General features: G+C 43.6%; 1 protein-coding gene across 2 annotated transcripts in view; it reads left to right on the top strand.

Annotated features, from left to right (window-relative positions):
• Nucleotides 1–16,698, top strand: part of LOC146861816 (CD5 antigen-like) — a 417,568-nt gene extending 400,870 nt beyond the window's left edge. For both annotated transcript variants that reach the window (XM_085640970.1, XM_085640971.1), the window contains 2 exons: nucleotides 3,865–3,897; nucleotides 12,243–16,698. In XM_085640970.1, the coding sequence (XP_085497096.1) occupies nucleotides 3,865–3,897; nucleotides 12,243–12,790 (581 nt within the window). In that variant the 3' untranslated portion in view covers nucleotides 12,791–16,698. The remainder of the gene's footprint in view (nucleotides 1–3,864; nucleotides 3,898–12,242) is intronic.
• The last annotated feature ends 557 nt before the right edge of the window (nucleotides 16,699–17,255 follow it).

Genomic DNA, 17,255 nt, shown 5'->3' with positions numbered 1-17,255 from the left:
GTGCATTGTGAAAAGCAAACCATGGCATCTTTAAGCATCTTTCACTGTTGTGAACACTCAGAATATGGTAGTAGGTGACACTTCTAAGGACGTCAAAATGAAACAGGAGATCAGGCTCGCTAAATTGGTCAATATTTATATGATTCACCTTAAATTCTATATGCAGCTGCAAAAGCCCAATGGATACAAGACGTTGAACGCTCTCAATAAACTGCTGACGGTGGGTAGTGGCCTGTGACCCCCCAGAAGACACTTTTCTTGGCCAATGCAAGTTAATTTCACATGTGCATGCAGCTGGGTCACTGGATTTATTGCAGAAAGCTCTGGACATTAACATGCCAAATTTGAGACCCTTGCAGGTGCACCTTTATAAGACCAGGGTGTGACATCCTGAAGAAGAGTACACTTTTACTGCAATAAGTACAATTACCAATTAACTTAGTAAATACATAAAGAAATCATTGAATAAATCAGTAAAGAAAGCAAAAAAGAAATTGAGTTTTTTTGCAAAGGTCAAAATAAAAAGTAGCAGACTTGTTTCCTGCATGCGGTGGCACTAGAACTTTAGGGTTGGATATAATGATTCCTGATCACCATCCTTTAATTGTTGGGTTGTAGGGATGCAATGATTAGCAGCGATTCTGCCAGGTAATCAACACTCAGCTGGTCTTAGTGTTTTTTTGGGACAGTAAAGAAATTTTAAATTATGTGGGTATAAATATTGTTCTGACTCCAAACGTTCGTCTTGTTACACCATTACTCAGAATATTTTCAAGAATTGCATTGATAAAGATTTGTAGCTAGTGCCACACAGTATTGGCAGATTCTGGAGCCAAAGTGTATGTTTCTCTTGATACCTTAACTGCTGATGCCTTTTATTTGGCTATTTGTCATAATGCACTCATAGGCATTCATAACTTATTTCCACATAAGCTATCTTTGCCAAATCTGTGTCCGTTTTTCCTGAAAAAATGGGGATTCTAAAGAGCCAAGGGTTTTTGGATTCACCTGGAGGACTTTTCGGGATAGCTTTTTTCACCTTCCTTATGAGAGAGTAGGGCTCCAATGTTGCCAGCACTGACCTTTCAACCTGCTGCAATCAATAGGACTTCTTCTTGTACACTATTTGTTGCCAGTGTTGCCTAGGTTTCTTCATTGCTATCCAGTTGAAGCCTCTCCTTGGCACTTCCTAGGCACTCTGGTACTGTGAGACTGATCAGCAGCCCTAGCTAGATTCTGAGAACATGGACCACAATAAACACAGGAGCAAACCTGCACAACAAATGTTCAAGATGTGCCCCATAATCATTTGGTTGTGTAGACAATTTTGCTACCTTTAATCAGTCGATGAGACCTCTTCATCAGTCATAAGAACCTCTTTTTTACAGTTTCTGAACAAATCTCCCAAATCCGAGAAGATTGTCTTGAGCCATCTCTCTGAGTTCTGCAGGTTCTTCCAGGGGCTTTCCTCAAACCTGTGGATTATAACATTTGTATTGTTTGCATCCTGTATAAGCAGCACAGGGGTTAAGGTAAATATTACCCATGTAAGTAACCCCTCCCCCACCACTGCTCCAGTGTTCTCAGTCTTCAAAATGCAAGGTGGGAGGAAGTAACCCCTCCCCCACTATCGTCTTATCATATATCAAATGGTGCAACACATTAATTGTTATTCTCTCCACAATATAAATACTTTTTCCAGTCAGTAGCTCAAATATTGTTCAACCAGCGGACACTGAGAAAAACTATGCTACAATGAAACAACTGTAATAGGTCCCTCTCCTTGATAGAAAGCTTTTCACAGAAACAGCAGCTTTGATCCTCCTCAACCTCTCAGCAGCCTTCGACACAGTATGCCACCACATGCTGATCAAAAGACTCCACCACATCGGCATCCATGGGGACGTGCTTAGATAGATCGCTTCCCTCCTCACAGGAAGAACCCAAAGGCTCCACCTCCCACCTTTTACCTCTGAATCCAAGGAGATCACCTGCGGCGTCCCCTAAGGCTCATCCCTTAGCCCCATGCTCTTTAACACAAATAAGGCCCCGCTGGCCAACATCATCAGAAACAACTTCCACAGATGCATGACAAACATCACTGACTGAATGAAGAACAACTTCCTGCAGCTGAACACAGACAAGATGGAAGTACTGAATTTTGGCAACAACAGCTACACATCAAATGACTCCTGGTGGCCATCAGACCTAGGACCTGCACCCTCTCCCTCCGATCATGTCAGAAACCTCTGAATCATCATTTACAACAAGCTCACCATGAAATCACAGATCAACGCCATCTCCTTCACCTCTGCACTATGCGTATGCTACGTACGATCTTCAAGTAGCTACCCCTATACATGAGTCCCACTGTGACACAGTCCCTCATCACCAGCCAACTGGACTATGAAGGAATTGCCACATACCTCTTACAGAGACTTCCAACCATACAGAACACTGCATCCAGACTCGTCCTTGCCCTTCCCCGATGAACCTACATCACACCCTACCCCAGGTAACTCCACTGGCTCCTCATACAGAAGAGATGCCAATTCAAGCTGCTGACCCACTCACACAAGGCTCTACACAACCTATATTACCCACCACCTGATTGTCCACCAATAGTCGAGAAGACTATGCTCCGCCTCCCTTTCACTTGCCCATACTCCTTGCATCTACCGGAGCGGAAGTGGAGGGCACTCCTTCTTCCACATCGCAGCAAAGACCTGGAACAGTCTACCCACGCACCTCTGGACCATCACCTCACTTCCAGAATTCTCCATGGCCCTCAAGACCTGGCTGTTCAAATAACCTGCAAACGCCTGGATAACTTATTGGGTGATTAGCCACACTTTATACATCCAGATTGATTGATTGACAGTCTGTCACATGATAGATGAGACATTCCTTGCAGCTAAACCTGCGTATCTTGCTTCTTAATCAATATTTCTAGTTTTTTATAAACTACATGGAGCACATTATTGGTCAGATAGGAGATCAAAAGGCTTACAGTGGGAGCCAGTTCACCTCTTCAGGCTTTCTTTGTATATAGACTGGGCTAGGTTTATTAATGGATTGCGTTGACCTTGCGTCACACAAGGTGATGCAAGGGCAACGCCATCCATAGATCAGATTTGCCAAGTCAAGCAAGGCCACCTTGTGTGGACCTGTGTGGATTGGTAAATCTGAAGTAAGACAAGGTAGCGCAAGTTGCTGTCTGCATGAATCTGTCATGAGAGGGCATACAATATTATCCAATACTAGTCGACAAGGGAAAGCCTCAGAAATCCATGCCTTCCCAGGGGAGACGCTCCAAGAAATATCTTTATTTCTACATGTTGCTTCCTCTTTCTAAGTGGGCAGTATTCTGCAGCACACTTCGAAAGAGGAAAAAACTCTGACGATTGTTTCTGTGAGCGGGAAAGTGTACCTTCCTACACAAAAACAATCCTACCTGTAAGCCAGGCAACCTTGCACCATGGTGTAAGGGTGTCTGAGTTGTTGCTAGGCCGTGGTTTGTGCACCAGCTTAGGCAGAGAATAGGAATGCGTCATATCTCGACAGATAAGGTGCCTTCCTGCTCTTTCGCTTCCATGCAGTGCAGCAAGATGTCTTGGTGCGTTGTGTTGTATGAAAATATTATAAATCTGGGCCTGAGACTTTAGGGCAAGCACCTATTGATCCTCAAAAGTACTCGTTTGTTGATGAGATCCAGGGAACGCCTGAGCACAGACTGTATCATTTTTCTTCTACACTGAGACTTTTGCTGATAAAGTCTGCATTTGTACACATTCATTGTTCGGACATCAGTTTGTATTTAAAACAAGGATTAATGATTTTATCTTCATTTGTTTCTCTTTTTAGAGAAGAGGAAACTTCAACCACAGATGTACAAAGGTAAATGCATTTTCAAGAATATATGCAAACATTTACACATGTTTTGCCATAGGATATATTTTGATTAATGTTTGTGCATTTTTCTTATATAGCTTATCACAGTTTTGATCATACTACTGATCATACTGAAAAGTGCTTAGCTCTTACCTTGTGTCCCTACCAACACACCCTTAGCACGTGGCCATGATTCTGAATGAACCGTGGTGTAATTGCTTCTACTAGATTTGGAATATCTGCTTTGTAGCTCCATCAGAAAGCTGACAAGCAGTTAGGAACCAAGGGCCACATATATTAATAGATTGCTTTGGCCTTGCATCAAGCAAGCTAACATAAGGTTTAGCAAGCCACATAAGCCCACCTTGTATGGCCCTGCATTGCTTGGTGGTTCTGGAGTAACACAACGTAGGGAAATTCGGGGCCAGAGTTACTTTGCCCTTAGAAGACATTCCATGGATGGAGCGAGGGTGTTACCACACATCCATCAATGGATTCTGAAGCAATTTCATATTTACCAACACTGTTGCCAAATATCTTTATATTTTCTCCCCGTTGTTTCCTCTGCTGCACATATAGAAAGAGGAAAACGACTCAGAGGACTGTTTTTGGGCAGGAAGGTGTCCCTTCCAGCCCAAAACAATTCTACCCGCAATGCACCATGGTGCAAGTGGTGCTTGTTTTGGTGCTAGGCAGCAGTTTGTGCATCAGAGCAGGCAAAGATCAGAAATGTGCCATATTTTTACACATACGGTGCATTCCTGCCCTCTTCTTTCCATGCCACGTAGCACTGTAAGGTGTTTTGCTGGATTTCGTTGTGTGAAAAAATGATAAGGCAGGGCCCGTATATCAATTCTTCATAGTATAGGTTATAGGTGTTCACAAACATTGTTCAACTGTCCCACAACAGAAATCCTTGGCACTGATCTCAATAGATGACTCACCTTGTGTGGCCTTGCCTGGCTTTATACATCTAGAGTAATGCAACGGAGCACAAATTTCTGCGTTGTGTTTCTCTGACCTGGGAAAGCTTTCCATTGGTGGAGCGTGGGTGTTCCCATGCATCGACCCATGGATTTTGGTGCATTTCCAGATTTCCCATTACTAGTAAACCTGGCAATGCAGCAAAACCCCACACCTCCCCAGTTGGGACATAATGAGGGGAAATATCTTTGTTTCTCCTCCTTACTTCCTCTTCATATGTGTGCTGCACCAAAGGCTTAAGTAAAACTTTCTAAAAGTTGCATTTTCAGAATTGAAATTTAAAATGCAACTTTACCATAAGTTGGGATTTTAAATTGTGATTCCAGAGAAAATGTGGTATAACAACCAGAGCCACGGACTTTGGAGTTGGGGAACCATGTCTAGCCTCAGCTCAACATCCTGTGATTCCGGGCAAATCTATTAATATCCCTGTGCTTACCAAAAATGAATGTGTCCTTGTGTAATGTAACTGGTGTTCATGTAAAGCACTCCAATACCTTAGGGTCAAGTTTGCACCAGATAAAGCTGCCAAAAAAAGAGACACCAGACTTTGGGGTCTTATCTCTTCTCAATCTCTTCCCTGGTCACCAGCAGACTTGACTACGGCAACGCACTCTACGCCGGAATAAACAAAAACCTTATGCACAAGTTACAGAAGATCCAGAACGCCGCCGCAAGACTGGTCCTCAACCTGCCAAAACATTGCCACATCTCCCAGCACCTGTGCAGACTCCACTGGCTCCCCTTTGAGGAGAGAATCACCTTCAAGATGCTCACCCACGCACACAAGGCCCTCCATGGCACCGGACCAGCATACCTGAACAGCCGACTCAAATTCCATGCAGCGCAAAGGACCCTACAATCAGCCCAGCTCTCCTACGCCGTGGTCCCCCGCACAAGAAAGACCAGAGCGGGAGGCCACTCCTTCTCCTTCCTCGCGGCCAAAGCATGGAACGCCCTTCTGCTCCACCTCAGGCAGACAACATCGCTCCCCATCTTCACAAGAAACATCAAAACCTGGCTCTTCGACAGACCCTTCCTTGATGGAAAGGAACCTGCACCCCCCTACCCCTAGTGCCTTGAGACCCTTACGGGTGAGTAGTCATGCTTTAACAAACCTCTGATTGATTGATTGAATTGGAAATTACACTTATAAAATAAAGTAAGGCAATCCAAATGTCAACCTGTGGGAGACATAGGCCATGCCGTAGTGAAAATAAGTTGAAGTATTTTTCACTACCAGAACTTTTAAAACTTAAAATGATTTGTACAGCTTTTTAAATACACAACACTCTGCCATTGGGGCTGTCCAGGGCCTACCCTATGGGTGAATTACATGTAATAAAAAGGAACGTTAGGGCCTAGCCAGGGGGTTATCCTTCAAGGTTGGCATGGCAGTTTAAACTGCACACACATGCTCTGTAATGGCAGGCCTAAGACATGTTTGAAGGGCTGCTGAAGTGGGTAGTACAATCAGTGCTTCAGGCCAACTGGTAGCATTTAATTTACAAGCCCTGGGCACACGTAGTGCACTTTACTAGGGACCTATAGGTAAAATAAATATGCCAATTGTCTATATGATAATGTTACCATGTTTTAGGGAAAGAACCTAAGCAATTTAGCACTGGTTAGCAGTGGTAAAGTGCACAGAGTCCTAAGGCCAATAACAATGAACTCAGCAAAAACAGGAGATCTGAAGGCAAAAAGTTATGGGTAACCATGACAAGGATGCCAAGTCTAACAAGCACATTTTGTCTAATTGTACTGCAGAGAAATTGCCTTCTCCCAGAGAGCTGGGGAAGGCAGCTGACAAGTGGGCTAGAACCAGGGTGAAAAAAGGTCCATGGTGGGAGTGACCACAAGAAGGGTGCTCAGACTTGTGAGCAGGAGAAAGGGGGTGAGAATCAACAAGGATAAAAAGAAGGGTTTTCTAAAGGCCCCCAACGTTCTTCTCAAGCGAGGGCCCCCAGAACTCTCCCCAGTCTATGGTTACCAAGTTAAGAATTTGGATCCTGCAAAGGCTTATGGGGCATGCTTTGACTGTCACCAGTCACGGAAAAAGAGAGGAGATCCAGCTTGTTCCAACATCCCCAAATGGTGGTCAAACCAAGGGATAGACTAGCATAGGCGTGGGGATGGAAGTGTACTCTAGGAAGGCCAGAGGAAATACTGAGGCTACTTTAGTTTTCATGGTGGGGTGGATGTTAAAGCCCTGGCTGTCTTACCTCCAAGCTTGGAAAAGTATGGACAAGGCCAAATATCAATTGGACTGAAGTAGAGGCTCTGAGGGATACAGGTGCCAATGTTAGTCAGCAGGTTCCCAGTGCTGACAATGAGACTAAGTTCCATCCAATGCCCTTGGTAAGCTTAGAGTGGAGAAGGATTACTGCCTTAAAGAAGGTGGTTGTGTCCCCTGCCATCCCAGTGGAGTGTATGTTGGGAAATGATCTAGAGACTTCTGCATGGACAGAAGTCGAAAGGAAGGTTTGTGCAGAAATGCTGAGTCTCCCTGGGTGGCTGTGTGTTACTACCATAGCACAAGCAGCACATCAGTGAATTCATGGGAACCTGGGTCCTGCAACAGTGGCCCTAGGGACCCAGAGTAGGAGAAATGGAAAGGAGTCTGCTAAGGCAGCTTCAAAAAGATCGCATGACCAGGTGGAGAGTTCACCTGAGGTAGATGCCCTGGCAGCTGGGAGGGGAACTGAAGTTGAAGGAGCCTGGCGTAACCTGGCGGAGGTTCTTAGTACAGGGGGACCCTTCAGAGAGGACCTATGCTAAGGGCAAAAGTTGAGTCCTACTCTTGAAGGACAGGCAGTAAGCTGCAAGGCAAGAGAAGGCAGATGTCAGTTGCACCCAGAGTAGCTACGGAGAAGATGAGCTTCTCTACACTGTTGCCAGGGACCCCAAACCAGGGGCTGCCAGGAGAATGTTGGTACCCCAAGTGTATAGAGACTTTATTCTGACCTTAGCTCATGACATCCCCGTAGATAGACATCTAGGACAAACGAAAACCTGAGACAGGTTGGTTGCCAATTTTTATTGTCACCAGATGTCTGAAAAAGTGAAGGAGTTTTGTCACCCGTTATGTCACTTGTCAAGCCAAAGGCAAGACCGGGGGACAACCAAAGGCTCCCTTAATTCCACTTCTAGTGGTTGGGGCTCCCTTTGAGAGGATACGGTTTTGCATTGCTGGTCCTCTTTACTCTCCAGCTGCATCTGGGAACAGATTCATTCAACTGGTAGTGGACCATGCCACTAGGTACCCAGAGACTATTCCCCTCAGGACTGCCACTGCTTTTGCAAAAGAAAAGGTCTGACTTTATATTTTTACCACAATGGGGTTTCATAAAGAGGTAGTTTCAGATAGAGGGACAAACTTCATGCCTGGATACCCAAATGTGCAATGTGTAATGAATGTAGTGTGAGGTATAGGTTCAACACATCCTATCACCCCCAGACGAATGGTTAACTTGAAAGGTTGAACAAAACATTAAAGGACATGATAATGGGACTCCCTGAAATTCTCAGAAAGAGATGGGATGTCCTGTCACCCTGTATCTTGTTTGGCTACAGAGAGGTGCCACAGAAGGCAGTTGGCTTTAGCCCCTTTGAACATCAATCAATCTATCAATCAATCAATCAATCAGGATTCTTATATAGTGCAACAATTCACCTATTAGGGTTTCAAGGCTCTGTGGGGCCCTTGTTATTCTCTCTGGTCAGGCACTAGCACCATGACATAGCAGAAGAGCGCAGCTGCTGTTTATGAGCAAATAAGTCTTATCATATAATCGAGTTAGAAAACACTCATGGAGCGAGAGTTCAGAGACCAGATAGCTCTGTTTCTGGGCAGAATCCCTGCTGCAGAGGTAATGCCTCCCTTCCTGACAGGATGGCTAGTGAAGTGGTCCATCAAGGCGGTGAGCTTTAAAGCATGCACCACCCTCGATATGCACGCAGGCTGACTCCCAAAGTAGGAAGCTGTCCTCCACCTGTCCCCAGACACATTTGCACCAAGGCTAATGGGAAAATTAGTTAGTCAGAAGGCGTACACCCCCCGCAGGTTAGCCAGACCACTAGGTTGGGGTCCTGGTCTGTAAAGCAAGGGAAGGCTTCTGCCATTATTAGAAGTGGCAGGATAGAGGATTCCCGGGTACAAGTGTCTGCCTATAGCCTTGTCTTTGTTTGTGAGTGGATATCCCAGGGAACTGGTATCTGCAAAAGCCCTGTCCCATGTTCCTGAACGCATGTAAAAAGACAACAGTGTCTGCATGTAGCCATGCCCTGTATTCCTGGTTGGATGTAATAAGAAGCCAGTGTCTCCAATTAGCTCTCACTTTTATTATTGAGCAAGTTTAATAGAACCTGTCCCTCATTGTTGGATGGAGTGAATAGGAAACTGGTGTCATCTGCATGTAGCCCTACCTATTGTTGAATGGATGTAATAGAATGCCGGTGTCTGCATGCAGTCCCTCTCCTTATTGTTGGATGGATTTAATAGGAAGCCGGTGTCTTCATGCAGTCCTGTGCCTTATTGTTGGATTGATGTAATATGAAGCCGGTGTCTGCATGCAGTTCTGTCCCTTATTTTTAAATGGATGTGACAGGAAGAAAGTGTCTGCATGCAATCATGTCCATTATTGTTAGTTAAATGTAATATTAGGCAGGTGTCTGCATGCAGTCCTGTCCATTATTGTTGGATGGATGTAATCTGAAGCCGGTGTCTGCATGCAGTCCTGTCCGTTATTGTTGGATGAATGTAATCTGAAGCCGGTGTCTGCATGCAGTCCTGTCCATTATTGTTGGATGGATGTAATCTGAAGCCGGTGTCTGCATGCAGTCCTGTCCGTTATTGTTGGATGAATGTAATCTGAAGCCGGTGTCTGCATGCAGTCCTGTACCTCATTGTTTGGTGGATGAAATAGGAAGCCGGTGTCTGCATGCAGTCCTGTCCATTATTGTTGGATGGATGTAATCTGAAGCCGGTGTCTGCATGCAGTCCTGTCCGTTATTGTTGGATGAATGTAATCTGAAGCCGGTGTCTGCATGCAGTCCTGTCCATTATTGTTGGATGGATGTAATATGAAACCGGTGTCTGCATGCAGTCCTGTACCTCATTGTTTGGTGGATGAAATAGGAAGCCGGTGTCTGCATGCAGTCCTGTCCATTATTGTTGGATGGATGTAATCTGAAGCCGGTGTCTGCATGCAGTCCTGTCCGTTATTGTTGGATGAATGTAATCTGAAGCCGGTGTCTGCATGCAGTCCTGTCCATTATTGTTGGATGGATGTAATATGAAACCGGTGTCTGCATGCAGTCCTGTACCTCATTGTTTGGTGGATGAAATAGGAAGCCGGTGTCTGCATGCAGTCCTGTCCTGTATTTTTGGATGGATGTAACAGGAAGCTGGTGTCTGTATGTAGTCCTGTCCCTTATTATTGGATGGATGGAAATTGGAAGCCGGTGTCTGCATGCTGTCTTGACCCCATATTGTTAGATGGATTTCTTAGAAGCCAGTGTCTGCCTGCAATCTTGCCCATTATTGTTGGATTGATAAAATAGTAAGCCTTTGTCTGCATACAGGTCTGACCCTAATTGTTGGATGGATTTATTACGGAGCTGCTGTCTGCATGCAATCCTGTCCCTTATTGTTGGATGGATGGAAATTGGAAGCTGGTGGCTGCATGCAGTCCTGTCCTTTATTGATGAATGGATGTAATAGGAAGCCTGTGTCTGCATGGAGCCCTGCCCCTTATTGTTGGGTGGCTGTAATCAGAAGCCGGTGTCTGCTTGCAGTCCTGTACCTTATTGTTGGAAGAATGTAATATGGAGCCATTGTCTGCATTCAGATCTGTCGTCTTATTATTGGATGTATGTAATAGGATGCCAGGGTGCACATTCAGACCTGTACCCTATTGTTGGATGGACGTAATAGGATGCCGGTGTCTGCATGAAGTCCTGCCACTTATTGTTGGATGGATGTAGAATGAAGACGGTGTCTGCTTGCAGTCCTGGCCCTTATTGTTGGATGAATGTAATTGGAAGCTGGTGTCTGTATGCAGTCCAGTTCCTTATTGTTGGATGGATGAAATAGGAATCTGGTGTTTGCATGCAGTCCTAGCCCTTATTGTTGGATGGATGCATTTGGGAGCTGGTCTCTGTATGCAGTCCTATACCCTATTTTTGAATGAATGTAATAGGAATCAGGTGTCTATATGCAGTTCTGTCCCTTATTGTTGGATGGATGCATTAGGAATCTGGTGTCTGCATGCAGTCCAGTTCCTTATTGCTTGATGGATGTAGTCAGAAGCCGGTGTCTGCATGCAGTCCTGTACCTTATTGTTTAATAGGTGAAATAGGAAGCTGGTGTCTGCATGCATGAAGTCCTGTACCTTATTGTTGGATAGATGTAATCAGAAGCCAGTGTCTGCATGCAGCCTTGTCCCTTATTGTTGGATGGATGTAATAGGAAGCTAGTGTCTGCATGCAGTCCTGTACCCTATTGTTGGATGGATGTAATAGGAAGCCAATGTCTGCATGTAGTCCTGTATCTTATTGTTGGATGGATGTAATGGGAAGACAGTGTCTGCATGAAATCCTGTCGCTTATTGTTGGATGGTTGTAATAGAAAGCTGGTCACTGCATTGAGCCATGTCTCTTTTGCGTAGATGGATGTAACTGGGAGCCTATCTTAGATGCATCCCTGCCCTTTGGTTCAGCAGGTCTTGTGTAGAGCACAAAAAGTATTTGACTTGATTTTTTACTCATACTGGAACCATGAGATACATTTTAGTCATGGATTTACAAGGGTGTGTTTCTTTTTAGTGCGGACAGAGTCACACTCCTGCTTCTGCAGTCTTTTCTCCTCCTCTCAATCTTTGTCCAGTGTAGATAATAATGTTCTACCTCAGGTCTGACCCACCTAGAGATCATGTGATAACACTGGAGAGGGAATGTGCTTCTGAACAAACATATAGCAAACATGATCCCAGTGAACTGGAGATAATCTTTCTTATAGAACATGTCTGAAGGCATTTCCAGGTTTTATGGTCAACCTAAAGGTAGCTTATCTTGATTAAGAGGTTTCTAATTCTTTGGGTTTATTTATACTGTCTCATGAATGAAGAGCTGTGGACAGACAGGAGGATGCACAGATGGAAGACGGGGGGGGTGGATATAAGGAAAAATGGTTGACAGAAGGAAGTCGATGGGCTTAGAAGGGTGGATGAGGGAGAGATCAGAGGGGTGATGGACAGATGGAAGGATGGATGATAGAAGGAAGTTGCTGGGCTCAGTGGTGTGAAGACATACAAAAAAGGAGGTCCTGACAGCTCAACAGAGTAACCTTGTCTTTTCCTCCTCAGAATCCATCTTCCTGGATCCGACCACAGCTCATCCTGCACTCAACATCTCTGCAGATGGAAAGCGTGTCACAAGGCTTCCTATCAAACAAAATGTTTCCAAGAATGCAAAGAGATTTTGGCAACCTTCGTGTGTTCTTGGAACTGTAGGCTTCACCTCTGGGAAGCATTACTGGGAGCTGAGGGTGCCCAAAAGCAGTTTTGAAACAATTTCTGTAATAATGTGGTATGTAGGGATAGCCAGGCAGTCTGTTACTAGGAATAACTATCCACAGAGCGTTAGGCCTGAGAATGGCTTCTGGGTTTTGGCACACTATGCATATGGTACTAATATTCACCCCATAACTGCTATTCGTTTGAGATCGCTACCATTAGTAAGACACATTGGAGTTTACCTGGACTTCGAGGGCGGGCTGGTGTCATTCTTCAATGCTGTGACCCAGGAGCACCTCTTCACCTACACGGATACCTTCACAGAGAAGGTCTTTCCTGTGGTTTGTAACTATATGTACTCAGCCATAGAGTTAAACAGTGGAGGAGCAGGCCTGTAGATGTGTGTCTTTGATAAGTTCTAGAATTCACTTCCTTAGAGGAAGAGCTGCTGTAAATCATGTTCAGAACTGATTACCTATTTCAAAGCAATAATTTCCATTTATAAAGATGCTAGAGTTAGGATATGAATTGTTCATGTGTTTTGGTTCATGCTGAAAGTTGCTACAACACGTCTACAAAAGTAACAGACATTTGTTTCTGCCCCTTCAAGGCTTAAAATAAATAATGTGCTAGTTTAAAGGTCTTGCAAGTCTGTTGTCATTGCTCTCACCTCAGCACTCATACTGTCTGGCACATTCAGCCTATGGATCACTTCATTCTGCTAGACATTGAGACTTAAGGTAGAAAATAGCTCATTGGGTCAGGTACCTGCTGCAGAAATCACACTGTAACCTGCAGACTACAGTGGCTTTCACGTTTTTTGCAAGAAGAAACTTCTATTTATTTCGGAAATAACACCCCCTTCTAATTTTGTCAGTAGTGGTAGTGTAACCTTGATCTGTGTGCAGCCTTTGACACCATCTCTCACCATGTGACAGGCTGGGCTGAGGGACGCTGCCTTAAGCCTGCTGGAGTCGTTTTTAGTGAACAGAACTCTCACAGCCAGCTGCGCGGACTTTAGGGCTAAGCCTTTCCACCTTCCCTGTGGAGTCCAGCATGGTTCTTCCCTCTACTCTATTTAACCTGTGTGTCGCCCCTCTGGATAAAACTGGTGCGCTCCTTCAGTTCCCACGTGTCGTCCTATGCAGATGAGACCCAAATCATCATCTCCATTTCTGATGACTGGGAAGGGGCGGCGTACAGGTTTGGGTCCTGTATGGATGAAATTAGCATTTTGATGAGGGAGAACTGGTTTTTGGCGTGGAAAATGTGATCTGGACTGACTGTTGGTGACTGAAAACCTGCGGAACTCTACCTGTTGCAGTGGCCGCGACAAAAAATGTGGGAGTGATCTTAGACAATACTTTGGCATTTCACACCCAGGTCAATAGAACGGTGAGTTCGTGTTCTTGTTTTTGGATCATTAAGACCTGGTAGAAAATTCTTCCCTTTCTTCCTGCAGAGTTAAGGGCGTCATTGGCCATTGCTCTTTTTACATCTCGCCTTGACTACTGAAATGTACTTCATTCAAATGCCAATCAGTTTTCGTTGAACAAGCTTCAGGTCATCCAAAATGCAGATGCTATTCAGTTGGTCTTGGCTCTGCCTTAAAAAATCTCCATTAGCAAACACAAGGAGATGATGGATGGAGCACTGAAACCTTTCAGACACTCACCCCCAGTCACAGCTCTGGGTGTAATCCATCATCGTTCTTTAGCTCACTTCGCCACCCCAGTTCAGAGGGAGCTTTGGCAGCCATTAAAGGAAGCAGGTGACTTTTAAAACCCTGTGCCTTGTACATAAGGCTCTCCATCAACAGGGCTCCTGTTATCTTAGGGCCGCCTTCACCTGGTATGCTCCTAGTAGAGCTCTGAAATTTGCAGGACGAGAAAGGTGATAGTTCCTAGGTTCTGGAAAGCGAGATGGGTGGAAAGAGCTTTCATGGTGGCAGCTGCCGGCTTGTGCAAATATTATGAGTCTGAAATCATACTCGTAGGCAGCTAAAAACCCAGTTATCTGTATAATTTAATTGTCCTGGGTGACCTTCTGATGCTTTTATGCATCCACATTCACTAGGATTGTCCCCTCCTTCTGGTTTCTTACTTGTTGACAGCGCTTCAATGACTATTGGTTTTATGTGCTTTATAATTCAAACTCAAAATTCTGATTCAAAATTCAAGAAGTACTAGACCAAAAATCAATCTCTTGATTAGTTGATAGTTCAATTTTTTTAGTAAACCATGCTAGAATCCTCACACTATTCCAGTAGTTGTGCCTTCCTATTCAACTCAGAGTCGTTCTGTCCAACTCTGTGCTTGTCACCCTCTGGATTCGACACCTTTGAGCCCATTGTCTATGCTTCATACACTTATCCTTAGATAGAGACAACCACAACTGTTTGGAAGAGTTTACACCATCAGCTATGGTGTTGAACTGTGATGGGGCTGAGATAATCTGTATCTGGTGGCGGCCAGTTTGCATAGTCGGGGATGGTGTTCTATGAATACGGTTCAAAACAACATTAATTAAGAAGAGACTGATTCAAAAAGAGAATTTGAGAATTTGAGAGCAGTAAATTGGAGAAAACTATGAAGCTTTATTAAAATATAAAGGTACAATATAGAAGTAAAATATAGTCCGTTCAATAAAGCATGAAAAATCATTTGCCATGTAGGCTCTAAGCTTTTCAAATAGATGCAGCAACAAGGAAAATTTAATAGAGACTAATGCCCAGATTTATAATACTTTCACGCAGCACAGCAAGCCACCTTGCTGTGCTACATTGAGTGAAAGGGAAGGCATGCACCCTATTTCACATTATGCAACGCATTTCTGTCCTTTCCTTGCACTGGCGCACTTTTGTCTACACAGCTCCAACGCAGGCACCCTTGCGTCATGGTGCTAGGGTGCCTGGAATGTAGTGATACAGTGGGAAAACTGCTAAACTTACAAATGACACATAAACCGACTTTGACACCTTTTGAAGAAACCATGATAGACGTGCACAAATTATATGTTACAGAAAATCTCTAGAACTATCAGGTAAGGTATCATAAAAGCATGCTAAAGAGTGTAGATTAGACGAAAATATTAAATAAAATAACATAGGCTCAATTTCACTAAATTACATTGGTGTATTCTTTTGATGGATAATCGAAAAGTGATTACTCACGTGTTATGGAGATTTTATTAACCATCCTTATTAAATAATTAATGTATGTGAAGATTTATTGAAAACTAATGTAGTCTAGATGACATATTATGTGCTAATGGGGAGTTTCATTCTAAAACTCTATTTTTACTTATGTGAAAACGGCACCACGAGAGAAAAGAGAAAATGGTGCTGCACTTATGTATTAAAAGCTAATGCTTTGAAACTTTCAGAGAATGATCTTCATATATGTGCTTTTGTACATCATCTGAAACAATATTAGCTATTAGGAATTTTAAATAATTTTACACATTGGTACTTTGAAAATGCAGTAATACATCACAGTTACAGATGCTATTTACAGTGACATTAACCTCCTTTCTAAGTGCAAATAAGCTGAAAACAAAGTTTGAATCTTTTATTTCTCCATGAAAATGTATATTTCAATAATTTATATTCTTTGCTTATATTGGCCTAAATTGAATGCAGGCCTGCCTTTTTGCACGCATGTTCTTTGTTCTGCTTGACTTTGTTCTCAGGGGAAAGCTTTCTAAGATTGCCGAGTGAATTGAAACTATGTTTTATTTTGAGAGTTCCCACTCGCATACAAGGACTATTTGACACAAATTCAATTACTTTAAAACATCTGCCTGCGAAACTGTCCTCTTGAACTTGCTCTTGTGCCTAAAGGATCTTTGTTTAAGAATATACACCTACCGGATTGCTTGACAATTTACGAATTCTGCACCGCCTAAATTTCCACAATATGTGTCTTCTTTATGTCTCAGCACAAGTCACCCTATACAACTGATCAATGGACTGAGTGGTCTGACCAAGTGAGGTGACCAAGGAGGCGTCACTCTAGAACTTGTGGATTATAATATACACGGATTTGCCGTAAACAGAAGAACTCTCATCCACCTTTCTTGGGAGAGCTTTCATTCTTGCGACTTTTCCTTTGCTGATCTATTCTTTGGATACAGATGTGCCTTTGCAGACTCCAGACTGACGCATACGCTGTGTGCGCCTTGGTGGTCTCTTTCCCTCATGCCCCTTCCTGAACTTTCCAGAGGTTTGGCCACTTTATGCCAAATTTGACTTTCTGCATTTTGAATCAAGCTTAATTACTAATGCCTTATTAAATCTTGATAAACGTTAACTAAATCAGACTGCCTCTGTCTTACTATGGTTTATTTTCATTTGATTGTGCATTTCAATTGATTTATTGATGACTGGAAGGGATCAAATTAGAGAAATCTCTGGATATCGAGTACTAATGTTGTTGTTCTATATATCTTTAACTGAAGTACTGGTTTGTATGATATTGGCCCATCTAAATTTCTTCAGGACATGTGGTCTGCCAGACCTAATCCTTTATTTGTATAGTGTAGTCTTGAGAGTCGTATATATGAATTAAATTATCAGTTTGAAGAGCAGTTATCCAATTCCTGGTCCTCATTGGATGGCTCATTGAACCCTCTATATCACACCCCTCTCAGCACAAAGCAAGGTCCATTGGAGGACCAAGAGATGACAAAAAGCGCCCAAAATGCTACAACAGTAATTCTGGTAGCGTGTCGGATAGTTTTCTGTCCGATGAAGTGAAGAAAAGGGGGTTTCTACTGAGATCCCTAATTTGAGATCCCTAAAGCAAAATGTTGCCCATATTGCCCAAATCCGAAGCTACATGTTCTGTTGAAGGTGACCGAGTG

This window comes from Triturus cristatus, chromosome 2_2 (genome assembly GCF_964204655.1).
Source record: "Triturus cristatus chromosome 2_2, aTriCri1.1, whole genome shotgun sequence".
Classification (NCBI taxonomy): domain Eukaryota; kingdom Metazoa; phylum Chordata; class Amphibia; order Caudata; family Salamandridae; genus Triturus; species Triturus cristatus.
The sequence above is the reverse complement of the archived record's forward strand: the minus strand, read 5'-3'. Positions and strand labels throughout refer to the sequence as shown.